Below are 15,883 nucleotides of genomic sequence, written 5' to 3'. Positions count from 1 at the left end.
ACTCTGGTAGATCTCTGGGCCTTGCTGGGTTTCAAAGTAGCTCTCGATCCAAAAAAGTGTGAGCACCCCTGGACTATGGTATAAGCCTGCAGCACCCAGTATTCCCAGGCGGTCTCCCATCCAAGTACTAACCAGGCCTGACCCTGCTTAGCTTCCAAGATCAGACGAGATCTTATATCAGCTGCAAAACTTTTTGGATGAAATTAAAGGTACCAAAGCCCAATATTGAAGGTGCCAAGTTATCTACTCTGCCCATATGGATGCACCTGGACTCCAGATTTACAGCTCAGGCTCTGCTCAATAACCCACCTCTAACACAGATTTGCTAAGAGCAGTGGTTCACAAACTTTTCCTCAGAAGTCAGGAACCATGTAGGTCTTTTTGGGAGCAGGGAGATGGTAGCAATGCAGTTTCCAGGATCATGCAGCTGCCAAGGACAGAAGGTTGTTTTTTTTAAACTTACCTAAGTTTTCCGGCCTTTGGGGGTGCAGGAAGTCCTGCAGATGCCTCCACAGGGCTCCCCAAGCCTCAGAATGACTAAAAATAGCTATCGGAACCTACTTCTGGTTTTCAACCACGAAACTGGAAATGGGTTCCAATTGCTACTTTTTGTCATTCTGAGGAGCATATCCCCACCGTACTGCTTAAGGGGCCAGAAGCAAGTGCTTCCCAGGCTGGTGGGTCACAACCCATTAGCTTGGGAACTACAGACTTGGGAGATACCAGAGTCAAAATCATTTTAATGGCGGCATGGCACTTATGGATTTCATTCCCCTGGGGATGCACAATGACCCCCTACATACTCACTGCTTTTAAAAAGTGTGCAAAGAAATGCTTTTTTATTTTAAAGTGCCTTATTTTTATGAACTGGAATACTCTAAATTCAGATGAATTGAAAACTGCTGGTTTTACTAAGATTCATACTGTTTTATCCTAGTGTTAGCTATAGTTTTTTGGGGGGGAGGGCCAAACGTGAGATAATTGCAATAAAAAGATAAAACTAATATGCAATTTATGCATGTGTCTCAAGCAATATTATTATTAATACTTGACACTGTACAGCACTTTGAGTGTACTAACTACTTCACATTTATTACCTTGATGTAGCCATTACCACAATCCTAAGGTATATACCTGTATCCTCAATAGTAGCTGAGGCTGAAAGTAGTCTAAGAGCCATCTAGTAAATGCATAGCAGAAGTAAAATTTTAACCACTGATGACCTCATTCACAGCTTATATCCCAATCCTAGGCAGATCTACTCAGAAGTAATTCCCATGGGGCCTACTCCCAGAAATGTGTGCAGAGAACTGTGGCTTTAATCACTACAGCTCTCAAAGTGGAATACACACACACCCTTTTGTCAACAAAGAATTTTTCTACCACTGGTTTGAATTAGCAAGATCACACATTCTAGAGATAAATACAAACAGGATGGTAATCTCAAAACCCAAAAAAAGTTGAATTTTCACCTAAAATAAGACTTCACAGCCTAAGTGAAAGCGAAATCTTCAACGTTTTGCTTAACTGACCAAAACATTGAGACTATTTTACTTTGATAGGATGGAGCAGAGTATTTAGATTTGAACACGTTTGTATATATGCTGAAGTTCAAGATTTAGATTTATCACTTTAAAAGTTTTTTTTAGCAACATAACCATCTCATTAAGGCAGGAGGTCTGGTCCAGAGGGTTGAGCCTCCATTTGCCTGAGGATAACATCCGAAGGTCACCAGTTCGAGGCCACCGGCACCGTGCGACCTTGAAGCAGCTGACAAGCAGAGCAGAGCTATTCCATCTGCTCTGAGCGTGGGAGGATGGAGGCCAGAATGTGCGACCAGATCAAGTAAGAAACACCTGAATGTTGTGGTTTCTTGAAAGATAGAAACCTTCTTTCAAATTGTAAAAATCTCTACTGGGATTTAAATTGCCTGCCTATGTAAACAAAGTCTACATTATTTGAGACTTTAGTCTCGAATAAAGTCTAAGGAGAAATCTGAGGACCAAGAAAGGCGGTATAGAAATACCTGTATTATTATTATTATTAATGCGAGGACATACTTTGTGTCTTATTGATTGGCACATGCTGCAAAAATAAGGACCAGATATTTCTCTCTGAAATGGTCATCTATATTTAGCTGAATTATCACTCATTTCACACATATGCGCTGTCTCTTAAGTTTTCAAATCTTTTACAACAAATCTTAAAGCATTTTATTCCCAGATCAGTAACGATTGTATGTTCCAATAAAAATTACTCATGTAAGTTCATAATGCTAAAATGAACTGAAATAAGTAACAGAACTGCAGTTATCCAATATCCAAAACAGACTTCAATCCTTTTTAAAGACTGAACTGTCACACACAGGTTTACCTCAAAAGTAAAAAATATTCTGGGAGCAGAATATAATTTCTGCCTTGCAAGATTTATTGCACTTTAGGGTGGACTTGCAAAAACCTGTAATAAGCTAGAATCCAGTTCTTTTGTATGCATGATGGCACATGCAAAGGCATAACTGCCTTTCACTTCCAATCATACAGACCTACTCACACCATGCCACTAAAAACAAACTGTTCTGCCCCAAGAGAACCTGAAGCCATCAGTATGTATTACTTTAAATTGTACATAGAAAAGATGCATTTTGAGTACGGCAATAGAGCACCATATATCCAAAAACCAAGATTCAATAATATGCAGATATGTGCTAATCAGGTCTGACCTAACCCACCAAGATACTACTTGTTGGTACAGAATGGTCAGCTTAAGGTCACCAACCACAACCTGCATAAGGACAGTAAAGCTGAACCTTCAAGATAAAAAGAATGCTCAAGATGCCATAATTTGGGACTATTTCAAGCAGGGATTTTAAACTGGGGTCTGTGAACAGATCACACACACAAAAAAATCTGTGTTTGTGTATTTTTCTTTGGAGAGGGTTGATAGCTTTTATCTTAAAAGGATCACTGAGCAGAAAGGGGTAAGAAATACTGATCTAGAGGATTACCTAACAAGAAATCCACTCCATAAAATTTCCAGTGTTTCCATTGCTAAAAATTTGCCATCTGCTATTCAAATTACAAGTTATTTTTTCCCCCCAACAATAATCTATGGGAAAATCTTGCTGAAGTTTCTTTCTCCTTTCAAGAGTTCTATCCATGAAAGGCTAAAAAATTGCACCATATTGCTAAGAAAAACCATCAATGATGACTGGTGCAAATCCTTCACAAAATGAGCCCACAAGGAAACACGAAATGAGGCAACTATGAAATTGCAAAAGTCATGAAAATCAGATACAGTTTGGCAAAAGAAAGACTGTGGTTCTACAACATGCAGAGCTATTTATTCAACTAGAAAAGCTTTCTATCAAAAGATTACACAAGAGGATTGCTACAGCTGACTATATGATGGCAGTCACTTGAAGAATCCAATATGAAAGGATGCGGTGTAGTCTGTAAGAGGAGAAGTGTTTAAAAATGCAAGGAACAAAACCACAATTACTAAGGCAGCCAGGTATGAACCCGAGAATGTGTAAATGGTAGAATAAGAGACAAGAGGCATTGTTAAAGGGAAAGCCAGACAAAACAACTGTAAGAAGAAACAGGAAGAAACCAGCTACATATTGAAAATCACTTAACATCAATTGCCTCTTACCACATTTTAGACAGTCTTAGTCATATTATGGTGATCTCAATGCAGCTTTTGTTCACTCCTTTTTACTTGTATGTATAGTGGCAATTGTAAACTAATAATGAGTAAAATGACACAGCTAGTAGATAACTATTCCAGAACAATGAAACCCAGCAACCAAGGTTTCAAACCCAGCATTCAACTGAATGAGCTCACACAAATTAACGATGAAAGACATGGAGAAGTAGAGCCAAGACAGAGAAAGTTCAATGCTAACTGAGATTGGGAAAGACATACACTGAGGGGCAATTAGAAATGGAAACAGGTGGGGTGAATGAAGGGAAAAGAACTTGTTTAAAGGCAAACACAAAATATAAAGAAAATACTGCACAAGGATACACAACAGGGGTATAAATTGTCTCTCGGCAAACAAAAAATATCCTGAGGTACTTTCTAAGCCAAGGGTGCCAAACATAAGGCCTACGGCCAGATGCAGGCTCCGGAAGCAATTTATCTGCCCCCATTATAATTGGGCTCTCCCGGCATAATAATTGGGCTCTCATATTTTGAAAACATGAACAAGATTTCAGAACATTTTCTTTTCTGTCATTTGCAGCTATAGAATTTCTGTGCAATAAAAAATGCTTATTTCTGGCCATCTTCTTAATGATGTCACATTTTGCTTAATTATGTCACTTCTGGCCCTCAGCAGGTACCATGAATGTTAACTTTGGCCCTCTGTATGAAACAAGTTTGACACCCCTATTCTAAGCCTTCAATTCTATTCACACCTACTAAGGAGTAAGCACCACTGAACGCAGATAGAAAGTGTTACATGCTTTCGAGTAACACGTATATGCAACATGTACAGCAGTGGTTCTCACACATTTAGCACCAAGACCCACCGGGACAGAATGAGAATCTGTCGGGACCCACCGGAAGTGATGTCATGACCGGAAGTGATATCATCAAGCAGGAAAATTTTTCTCCGTCCTAGGCTGCAATCCTACCCACACTTACCCACGACTAAGTTTCCTTTACTATCATTGTTAAAATACTACATGTAGTAATTGTTAAAAGTACAGGTCTATAACATTTCCCCAAATGCAGTCACATATCATGGTAGCATCAAGTTTAATATATTAAAAATAAAATATTGAAATGAATGGGGACCCACCTGAAATTGTCTCATGACCCACCTAGTGGGTTCCTGACCCACAGTTTGAGAAACACTGATGTACAGGATTCTACTATCACAGATTTGTGCTGCCCTTAAGTTTTCAGAACAAGAGCTTGCTTTATATCATATAAAGGCTGAGGAAGTTTACTCTAATCCGCAATTTACGGCCACCGCCAATCCATCTGGGGTTTTCACAAGATATGCACACCATGTGAGACTAACCACGGCCAGCCCATTAGGGCAGCTATTTTCAACCAGTGTGGTGTGGCACATTGGTGTGCTGCAAACGTCTACAGGTTTGCTGTGGGAGTTTGAAGAAGGGTCATTTATAACTAGGGCCATTGAGGGAATGTGAGCCCCCCACCATTAGCATGCTGCGCCTTGCAAGTTGTCAAAAAAACTAAAGGTATGCCTTGACCATTTTAGTAATTTGTCAGCATGCTGCAAGATGAAAATGGCTGCACTAGGGCAGTGGATTTCAACCAGTGTGCCACAGTACATTGGTGTGCCACGAATGGTCTACATATGTGCCACAGGAATTTGGGAGAGGGTGATTAGTAGGGTCATTGGGGGATGCAAGCCTCCCATTGGCAGTGTGGTGTGCCTTGCCCAATAATCATAAGAACATAAGAGCAGCCCCACTGGATCAAGCCAAAGGCCCATCTAGTCTAGCTTCCTATATCTCACACTGGCCCACTACATACCTCAGAGAGCACATAAGCCAACAAGAGACATGCATCCTGGTGCACTCCCTTGCACCTGGCATTCTGAGGTAGACTACTTCCAAACCCATGAGTTTGCACATACCCATCATGGCTTGTAAGTTGTGATGGACTTTTCCTTCGGAAATTTGTCCAATCCTCTTTTAAAGGAATCCAGGACAGATGCCATCACCACATCCTGTGGCAAGGAGTTCCACAGATTAATTACTTGCTGGGTAAAGAAATATTTTCTTTTGTTTGTCCTAACGTGCCCGATCAAAAAACTAGTGGTGTGCCTCAACAATTTTAGCACTTTATCAGCATGCTGTGAAAACGGCTGCACTGGGGGCTCTCTAGAGGCATTATACATGGGAAAGTGACTATATATATTGAATATATATATATAGTTTTCAAGCTTTTTCATCTCACGGCACACTGACAAGGCACTAAAACTGTCAAGACATACCATCAAGTGTCTGACAATTGACAAGGCACACCACACTGTCAGTGGGGGCTCACATCCCTCATTGGCCCTACTAATAATGACCTTCCTCCATCCCCAAATTCCTGTAGCATACTCCACTAACGGCATACCAACGTGCCACAGAACAGTGGTTGAAAATAGTTGGGGTATAGTATATTGCCTGGGGCACACACACAAACACAGGTACTTTCTCTCCCTGTGAGGAATGACAGCACAGCAGACAGAAAGCCTGGGGTGGTGGGCTTGAAGGCAGGTTGACCAGACATCCTCTTTTCCAAGAATGTCCTCTTGCCTAGCTTGTGTCCTGCAAAAGAACTTAAATGTTCTCCTTTTCCTTGTGAGCAGGTAGCCTTATCAGAATAAATTTGGTAATAGAGTTTTAAATTTAATATTAAGTAACATGATGTTTAAATTAATTGCATGAAACCCATACACAACTGTTTTTAGCTTTAATTAGTTTTGTCATACATTCTTGTTTTCAGATGACTGGTCCTCTTTGGTGGTTATGACATCTGCTTATCTTACATGGATACCAAAGAACTCTCCCCACCTTCCAGGGGCACCCTGCTGGAAGGAAAAAAGGACACCGACTCCAGAGGTGGGAAGAGAAGAAGCCGGGGGGGGGGGGAAGGTGGGGAGGCAGCCACAGGCCAGCTGCCTGCCTGTCCTCCCTCACTCAGGCTGCAACCCTCTCCACACTATCCTGGGAGTAAGGCCCACTGACTACAATGGGACTTCTGAGCAGACAAGTTGCAGTCCTCTCCACACTTTCCTGGGAGTAAGTCCCACTGACTAAAGTATAGCTTACTTGTGAGTACACCTGCATAGGATTGGGCTTTGAGGCTGCAGCCCTCTCCACACTATCCTGGGAGGAAGCCTCACTGACTACTTGTGAGTAGACCTGCACAGGAGGGGGCTGAGGTTGCAGCCCTCCACACCTTCCTGGGAGTAGCCCAGGGACTACAGCGGAGCTTGCTCACGAGCAGACCTGCAGGGCGCGGGCTCCCCACTCACCCGTCCTTGCGCTTGGCCTTGTAGACGTGCCCGTAGGTGCCCCTGCCCACTTTGCAGCCCTCGTACTCGAAAAGGTCCTCCACGCGCTCGCGCTCGCCGGTCAGCTTCACCTTGAAGTCATAGTCCATCTTCCCGCAGCGCCCGCCACCGCCTCAGACGCCCCGCCCTGCGGAGCCCCCGCCCGACGCCACCGCCGGCAACAGGGAGGAGGACGAGGAGGCCCGCAGCCGCGACGCAGACCATCCAGGTGGGGAGAGGCGGGGACGGGTGGGGACTCCGGCAGGGAACGGCGCTGAGAGAGGAGTGGCCGCCGCCGGCCTCGCCGTTGCCTCACGCTCTCCTCAGCCGGCCCAAGAGGCGCCACACACCAGCCGGTGTCTCGCGCCTCGGAATACGGCGGCCGCACCTGACCACACTGCTGCAAAAGGGGAACGTCGCAAAAGCCTTCCCTGCCACTCTCTGGTGCCTCGCTCTGAGAAAACACACCACGTGGAACACGACCGGCTCCCAGGCCACGCCTCCTTCCTTCCCTGCATGCACCGCGCCGACGTTACCCGGAGCATGTTTGGGAAATGTAGTTCCATCCTGAAAGAGGTGTTCCCTGCATCTTGGGAGATGTAGTCCGAATCTGGACGGGATTGCCGTGGTGCATTGCAAAGGCTTGGACGGGTGCATGCTGGGAGTTGTAGTCGGTTGTAGTCAGTACAGTAGTCAGGTGGAAGGCTGATGGTGGGAGTAGATGCTTTGTAGGTGGAATCCTGCCTAAGAACAGACCCCCAGAGGACCAGCTGGGTGGAAAGGGAGAAATTGCTCTCACTGTATCCAAAGTGTGGGAAAAGACACGCCTAGGAAAGGGGTCAAATAGATGAGGTGGTGACCCAATTTCTACTGGTTCACGAATCTGATTAGGCCATGTGCATGAAGGTTGAACAAGCTGCTGCTGGTGGGGCATTAGAGCCACATCCCTTGGCATTTACAGATCCAACAGCAGCCTCTAGGGCGGTGGTTCCTAAACTTTTTCAACTGGTGACGTCCTTGGTTTAGTGGGCCATTGGCTGCAGCAGTGGCGTAGCTGGAGGGGGGACGGAACAGCTAGTGTGGCAGGGAATGGGCAAGCAGCCTCTCCCTTGGGAGAGCCATATGGGAATGGTTCCTTCTAGGGCCCAGCGCGAGGCTGCACTTCTGCACGGACCAATCGTAGATCCCGTTCAGCTCAGTGGGAGGAGTTGTGCTGTCACTCTGAGCAAAGGAGTCTGCTCGCGCATGCGCAATTGCTCGCGGAACGGATGGGTCGAGGCGCCGGAACTGACTGGCCTCTAGTGCAGTTGCATCGCGCATGCGCAGTCGCTCGCGGAACGGAGGGGTCGAGGCGCCGGAACTCTCGAGCCGCTATTGGGGCAGCACCGCGCATGCGCACTCATTCGCAGAACGGTTGCGGCCCCGGAAGTTGCGGGCCGCTATCGCAGTGCACCGCAGTATCTCGAGCGGTGAGGGCTGCCGTTGAGAGCAAGCGAGGGAGAAGGGGAGGCTTTGCCGCCTCGTAGTGCCACCCGGGCGGAGCCTGAGCGCCCTGGCCTGAGGGGCCTCTGCTTGGCGCTGCTGGGGAGCTGGGACGGGCCGGCAGCAGGTAGCGGGGCTGGTCGCTGCCCCGCTCGGCCTTCGCCCCGGCTCCGGTCTGGCCTGGCGGGCAGGGGAGGCCGGCGCCTGCCGCTGTCAAGGCCCAGGCGCTCCTCAAGACAAGCGCCTGGAAGGCTCCCGTCTTCAAGGTGCCTCCAGAGTGCTTTACGTGGCCACCCTTGTGGGGGGGTGGTGGTAGGAGGCAGGGACGTGGGGTGGGTGGGGAGGCAGGCAAGGCAGAGCCTCCCCGCTGGAGCCCTTCGAAAAGCATTGCTGCCGTGTGAGGCGCTCAAGCACCCACAGCCCATGCACAGAGTGAAGGACTCCAGTGGGGAGGCATACCTCACCTGCCTCCCCACCCACCTTGCATCCCTAGGTCCCCCTGGGTGGGGAGGTAGGTGAGGCGTGGTTTGTGGGTGCTTGGGTGCCTCACATGGCGATGGCGCTTTTCAGAGCACTCCGGTGGGGAGGCCCTGCCTCCCCACCCACCCAATGTCCCTGCTAAAACTCTGGCTTCACTAGGGGTGCCAGGGACCATCCCCATACCGTGTCATGTATCTCACCGGTGTCAAAGTTATGGCATGGGGAAGAGCATTTTCCTTGCCGTGAAAATGTAGAGTTGAATTTCTTGCTTTTCTGTTAAAATCAGGGGATTTCTTCTGGGAATTGAAAAAAGATGCCTGGACACTATTAGGCATGGGGCATTAGTGGCTGTAGATGGGAAGGGAAGTTGACTGCCACTTTTTGGCAGTGAATATTCAGCACATCTGTTTCTTTTACTTCCTCACTTAGGTATGTGCCCAGTGGTACTAAGTATTAGCCCTTAAGTATAGTATTAAGGATTCTTTTACTTCCTTACTTTGGTATGTGTCCAATTGAATTGAAGTCTGAAAAGTACTGAGGCTGCAATCTTAACCACACTTTCCTGAGAGTAAACCCCACTAAACAAAATAGGACTTACTTCTGAGTAGACCTGGTTAGGATTGTACCCTTTGGGACTAAAAGTAGGGTAACCAGATACAAAGGGGGAACAGAGCGCCTATGTCTTTAACCACAGTGTAGAAGAGGAAATTTTGGCAGGTGCTGCTCAGCATGCAAAATTCCCTCTTTTGTGTCCCTTTGTATCAGGTAACCCTAACTAATGGTGCCCAAAAGGTATGAGATAATCTTTCACCATGTTAGAAATCTCAGATTTTTTAAATATCCTAGCAAGGTGGAGGTACAAGGCAATATTTCAAGTGAAAACTACTTTAGCCCTTACATGTGATTCATATCAACTTCCAGTCTATTGTTTTGTTTGTAAGATACCTTAATGTTAGGCATCATAAGTGAAAAAAATTGCTACATAAGGTTAGGGACCTCTCAGCTTTAGCCTGAAGGTGCCAGTGGACTACCTTCTTTATATTGACAGTAAACATTTTTTCAAGTAGGTGCTCCTCTTTTTAGCAGGGGGAGAGTAACTGGCCCACCTCACCCCAGCAGTGTCTCCTCTAGTGGCTGTCTGCTGGTGTTCTTTTTGCATCTTTTTAGACTGTGAGCCCTTTTGGGACAGGGAGCCATTTAGTTATTTGATTTTTCTCTGTAAACCGCTTTGTGAACTTTTAGTTGAAAAGCGGTATATAAATACTGTTAATAATAATAATAATAATAATTAATAAACACAGTATTAAGGACTATGGGCACAATGGTTGTTGGCTTTGTTTAGGATTTTTACATTGCCATATGGGCTTCATATATTGCATACATGCAGAAAATTGGAGCTACAGCATGAGGCACAGCTGGTCATTAGATACACATATTTTGGGCAACCTGCATTTGAAGCTAGTATAAATTTGTTCCAGTGGCATATTAATTATGAGTGATACAGAGCCAAATGAGCTTAGTTTTCTGGCCTATACTGCCATGTCCTGTATATTTTGTAACATAATATCCGATTGTAATATCATTGCTGCTTTATTACCTTAGATACTGTAAACTCTCACATGCAAACATTATTGTTACAGCCAGTTTACAGAGTATTGTAAATCTTGATTTGACAGGTAATTAAATTTTGATTTTTAGCATTCACCTACAACCAAAATTTGTTGCCTAATCTTATTCGTGTTTGTTCAGAAGTAAGTTTCTCCATGTTCACTATTATGCTAGATAGGCACCCAAAGGAATGTATCAGATATACTAGCAGAAAGGAATTAATAGTCGATTTTGCGCACATAGCTAAAAATCAGATGACCGTTGATCAGATGAAATTTAGCACATAGCTAAATCAGATGACTATTGAAAGCTACAGTCAGTGAACCCGTTTAACTTTCTTGATCTTTCTTTCCATTTTGCCACAGTCTGATCTTCCCACAATGGACTGTTCTAGGTCTTGCTTAGGTGAAAGTGGTGGGCAGACTGTATCTCAGAGTCATAGCAGTGAAGATGAAAGGCATGGCAGTGAAGATGAAAGGCAGAGGCAACAGGAGCGCCTTAATAGAGAAGAATCCTATTATCAATTCATTAATGAACTCAGTGATGAAGATTATAGGTTAATGAGGGATCGCAACCTTCTTGGGACTCCAGGTGAGATTTGACTTATGGTAATTAAAACCTGATGTAATTCTGAGTCATATGTAATATAACTTTATTTATCACATTGTGTTTTTATAAGAAAAGTATTAATGAACTGATGATGATAGCTGTACAAGTATAGCTCAGATTTGATCCTCGTGCTTGGGAAATTAAAGAGAATACTTAGTATTAATTTTCAAGGTGCTTCAAAATGCTAACTTGAATAGAAAATTAAAATGGTTTATAATGGTATTTGAACTAATTTTATATAGAGGAAATACAATTAATAGTCACATCTTAGATTTTTTTTGTTAAATGTAAACCTGATTCAAAACACATTACATTGAGACAAATCCCAGTAATTCTTGAATCCATGCAAGTGCCTTAGCACTTTAAATTGGTTTACAGAAATTTGACAGTTACTGGATATAGAATCCAAATTCTCTACTATGTTCCTTTTAATGCTTTTTTAAGTATTCATTTTTCTGTATTTTATTGGTAAAAACTGATCTGCTTTTGAGAGATATAAAGTGAATAAAATTTATAGTATCATGAAAACTATTTCAGGGGAAATGACAGCAGATGAGCTACAGCATCGTTTGCAAGGTGCAAAGGAACATCTTGCATCACAATCTGACACAGAAAGTAGAGGTTGGGAAGAAGATACTGTTGGATGTAAGCTGTCTTTCTAATATAACTCTTTTAGATATATATGCACCTAACCCTCATCAGAAATACCTGTTAGGTATTTTTTGAGAAACTGTACAATTTTTAAGGAGAAATGGAGATAGGAGGAAATGGAATCTTGTGAGACTAAAATTTAAATTGTAAACTTAGATCAAAAAGGAATAGAAAGTATGTACTTAATAGATGCTTAGAGGTATAAGAATCTAGTGAAAGAGTATTTTGGAAGGTAGGAGAGTGTTCAAGGAGGCGTGAGATCACATGAAGAGATAGAGCACAGCGTGAGATGGGGAAAAGAAACAGGTGGGAGTTAAATGATCCCCTTCCTCCCCTATACTCAGACCTTTTTTCCTATATCAAATACTATCTGCACACTTAGGACTTCCCTATTGTCTACTGTGGAACTGCTTTCTTTTCTGACACCTTTTCTTTCACAAACATGTGACACAATGATATATGTGAGCTTTTTGGATATTCCTTACTGTTTGTGCAGTTTGTTTCAAAAACTTCAGAGACCATCAAAAACTACTGGGTAAAAGATTACTATCACGAAAATCTGAAATGAAACTTAAAGACAGTTCTGTTTGGAATTTTCAAAGAAGTTGTAAAATAGCAGCTACACAAATATGCCTCAAATACTCCACCATATTATTGATCACTGACTTGACTTGTGTGCCCTGGACTAAACTTCAGTATAGGTGTGTCTCTGAAAGTTGATCAGGTTAGGAAATGGGAGTGTAGTTAAGAATTAAGGGAAAAGGGGGAGCAAATGGGGAGCAGCTATTGGTTTCTCACAGCAGAAAAACCTCATGCTCAGACTTAAATAACAGAGATTTGATATCATCACGTTACCTGATTGGAGGAACAGAAACCACCTCCATCCTGCCCCTTTACCTAGGTAGACAGGTTGAGCCGCCCAATCAGTGCTCATGCCAATCTTTAGGCAGGCTAACTACTCCAGACAGAAGAATTCTTCCAAACCACAAATGCATGTTGGCTGCTTGATAACAGTTTCAAACAATGAAGCGGCTGCCTGCAGAAGGATGTGTCAGCAGCTCTGTAGGCTGCTGTTCCTGCACAGGAGCTTCTGGACAATTAGAAGTATTCAAAAATAAGGAAAAACAGGGCAATCATCACACCATTCCTCAAGGGCGGTAGAATGAGAACTGTATTTGTGACAGTCATGCTAGTTGAGAGAATGCCTGAAGTCTTGCAAATATATATTAAATATATACTGCATTAAATATATATATTTTTAATTGCTTACAGATTCTGAGACTCTTGGAGAAAATTCAACCAGTGACTCCCTGTTAGACTGGCTGAATACATTTCGTCATACAGGAAATTCTACTCGTAGTGGACATAGTGGAAACCAAACTTGGAGAGCTGTGAGCCGGGCAGACCCAAATAGTGGAGAATTCCGGTTTAGTCTTGAAATAAATATAAATCATGAGCATAATGGTGTTGATGGTCTTGGAGAAGAGCTTGATGGCATATCACATGCTCATACCATCAGAAGCCATTTAGAAAATAGATCTTTAATAGCAGATAGCCCTGTAGCCAGCCGAACAAGGAGCAGAACCCTGAGAGAGGCAGTTGGCCCTGCATTTGCCTCATCACGTGTTGGAAATGTAAATGGTTCAGTGGTAGAAAATTCTCAAGAAGCATCTAGACTCTTATCTGGCAGACTCAGACGCAGAAACCAAAGTTCAGCAGGGTTTGTGACACGGAGCAGTTTTTTAGATGACAATGAACACAACATTATTAGGCAAAGGAGAATACAAAGAGTTACGCCCATGAGACTTCACAGAGGCAGAGCAAGAGCTAGAACTCATAGGAGTACACAACAAAGGCCAGAAGTTTTAAGACTCAGGTCAACTTTGAGTAGTCGAAACCAATCCGTCTTAGAAAGGCAACAAGGTAGGAATGTACAACAAATCCATACAAGGTCTAGGCAGACACACACAGTCCAACCTCTTCCAGGTGAAGGTGAAGAAGTGCCATCATCATTGGGTATAACTTTGGAAGAAGAGGAATTGACCAATAGATCCACAACCACACTTCGAAGGCATCCGACTATTACATTAGACCTACAAGTGAGAAGAATTCGTCCTGGACAAAATAGGGATCAGGACAGTATTGCTACTAGAACTCGCTCAAGAGTGGGTATGGCAGAAAACCTAGTCTCTTTTGAAAGTGATAATGAGGGATTTCGTCGGACTATTTCACGATCTGAACATGCAGGGATACGGACATATGTTAGCACTATAAGGATACCTCTCCGAAGGATATCAGAAACTGCACTTGGCGAGTCTTCATCAGCAGCTCTTAGGTCAATTTTAAGGCAAATTATGACTGGGTTTGGGGAGCTAAGCTCCTTAATGGACACAGAATCAGATTCTGAAGTTCAAGGGAGTAATCAGGACTTATCAGATATGCAGTCTGAGCTGTCCAGTTTACACACATTAAGCAGTTTTGATGAATTCAGTGAAACTTCTGTTAGAAGCAGACCTGAACAACGTAGCAGGGAATGGCATGGAGAGACCAATGCTACCCAGCACTACAGTCATGGTAGCGAAACTCCAACTAACAGACAGTCTCAAGCTTCAAACAACTTTGTTGAAAATGGAACCCTTCCTATCCTTCGCCTTGTGCCCTACCTTTTGTTAGATGAAGATGCCAATGACCACTTCAGGGGATTAACCAAAGACCAAATTGACAATCTTTCCACCCGCAATTATGGGAATGTGAGTGCAGAAGAGGGTGAAATAAGCAAGACATGCAGTGTGTGCATAAATGAATATGTTGCAGGGAACAAGTTAAGGCAGTTGCCATGTATGCATGAGTTCCATTTTCATTGTATTGATCGCTGGCTTTCTGAGAATTCTACCTGCCCAATTTGTCGACAGGCAGTAGTATCATAGGCAGAGGATAAATCTTCAGATTCTTGAATTTGCTGCCTCTATTGAAAGTCAAGTGGTGTTTATTCTCATTCCAAATGATTGGGGTGGGGGGCATTGTGTTAAGTATGTTTAAAATTGGATGAAAGCCAATTACATTTGACAGTGAGTATCTAACTGTCAGTGTAAGGGTAAATATCAAATTACATTTCTAAAATTATATTTTTCTATATAATTTTGTTATGTAAACAATTCTGCAATATAAATATTTAAAAACGAGTTCTTAACATATGTTTTTGTTTTACTAAGATTTTAGTTTATTTTGTGCAGTTGTCAAGTAATATATTAGTCTTTTGTTCTATGAACAATTTTTTTGTAGAATAATCTTGCACCTGCAGGAAGATATTTAAGTTATTTGAAGCACTTGATTTTAACCTATATTTTAACGGAAATACTTCTGAAATACCCTACACCCTTGATTTATTTAAATATTTCATAGGCAGTGTTTGCATGTTTAATATTGACAAATTACTCTTTGAAGTGGATGGAGTTCTTAATTTTATTGAATTAAGTAGAGTGATTTCAAACTGTTTGTTTTTCAACACATTCAGCAGTCAGAGCAGCTAGGAAAACTATTAGTCCACATTTGCAAGTTCCATGTTAACTTCAGAACAATGCTTAAGTACATTTAAGATGGTTGAAAAATTAAAACAAGTTCCAGTGAGTTCTTTTTTAAATGCATTTTTTGTTCTGAAGGTGAAAGTGTGTCATGGACAAGTAACTAGTTTATAGCCTGCATGGTTTTTTTCAGAATTTCATTGGTTTGTTGCAAGACTATCTTTCCTGCACTATGTACAACTGGAAAATGTAGTATCCCTGCTCACTTCTAAGAGGAAGAGCTTTTCGAGGATCAGATTCTACAACTGCTTAAAGAAAAATATGTTCTTGCTGGAAAATACCAAAAACAGATATATGCTTGAACCTTAAGGCTACTGCTACTACCTGACCAAGGAATAAAACTGTTTTTGCAGTGTGTGAATCACTTGTGTACCATCAACTAAGCACTCATTTGGGTGGGGGGAATAATTGCTGTTGTAGTTTACACTATTTCTTTCCTTTTGCCATG

At 42.9% G+C, this 15,883-nt stretch overlaps 2 protein-coding genes across 5 annotated transcripts in view; one reads left to right on the top strand and one right to left on the bottom strand.

Annotated features, from left to right (window-relative positions):
• CDK8 (cyclin dependent kinase 8) overlaps positions 1-7,419 on the bottom strand; it is a 71,108-nt gene extending 63,689 nt beyond the window's left edge. For both annotated transcript variants that reach the window (XM_066619673.1, XM_066619674.1), the window contains exon 1: positions 7,007-7,419. In XM_066619673.1, the coding sequence (XP_066475770.1) occupies positions 7,007-7,134 (128 nt within the window). In that variant the 5' untranslated portion in view covers positions 7,135-7,419. The remainder of the gene's footprint in view (positions 1-7,006) is intronic.
• A 1,032-nt stretch (positions 7,420-8,451) lies between these two features.
• Positions 8,452-15,796, top strand: RNF6 (ring finger protein 6). 3 transcript variants are annotated; one of them, XM_066620716.1, is made up of 4 exons: positions 8,452-8,493; positions 10,960-11,185; positions 11,741-11,848; positions 13,127-15,796. In XM_066620716.1, exons 2-4 carry the CDS (start codon positions 10,975-10,977, stop codon positions 14,779-14,781), a joined length of 1,974 nt encoding a protein of 657 aa, XP_066476813.1. In that variant the 5' UTR covers positions 8,452-8,493; positions 10,960-10,974; the 3' UTR covers positions 14,782-15,796. The 3 variants fall into 3 exon arrangements, with proteins under 3 accessions (XP_066476813.1, XP_066476815.1, XP_066476814.1); XM_066620717.1 differs by lacking the exon at positions 8,452-8,493 and adding an exon at positions 8,514-8,772; XM_066620718.1 differs by lacking the exon at positions 11,741-11,848.
• Positions 15,797-15,883: the final 87 nt, after the last annotated feature.

This window comes from Tiliqua scincoides, chromosome 3 (genome assembly GCF_035046505.1).
Source record: "Tiliqua scincoides isolate rTilSci1 chromosome 3, rTilSci1.hap2, whole genome shotgun sequence".
Lineage (NCBI taxonomy): Eukaryota > Metazoa > Chordata > Lepidosauria > Squamata > Scincidae > Tiliqua > Tiliqua scincoides.
The sequence above is the reverse complement of the archived record's forward strand: the minus strand, read 5'-3'. Positions and strand labels throughout refer to the sequence as shown.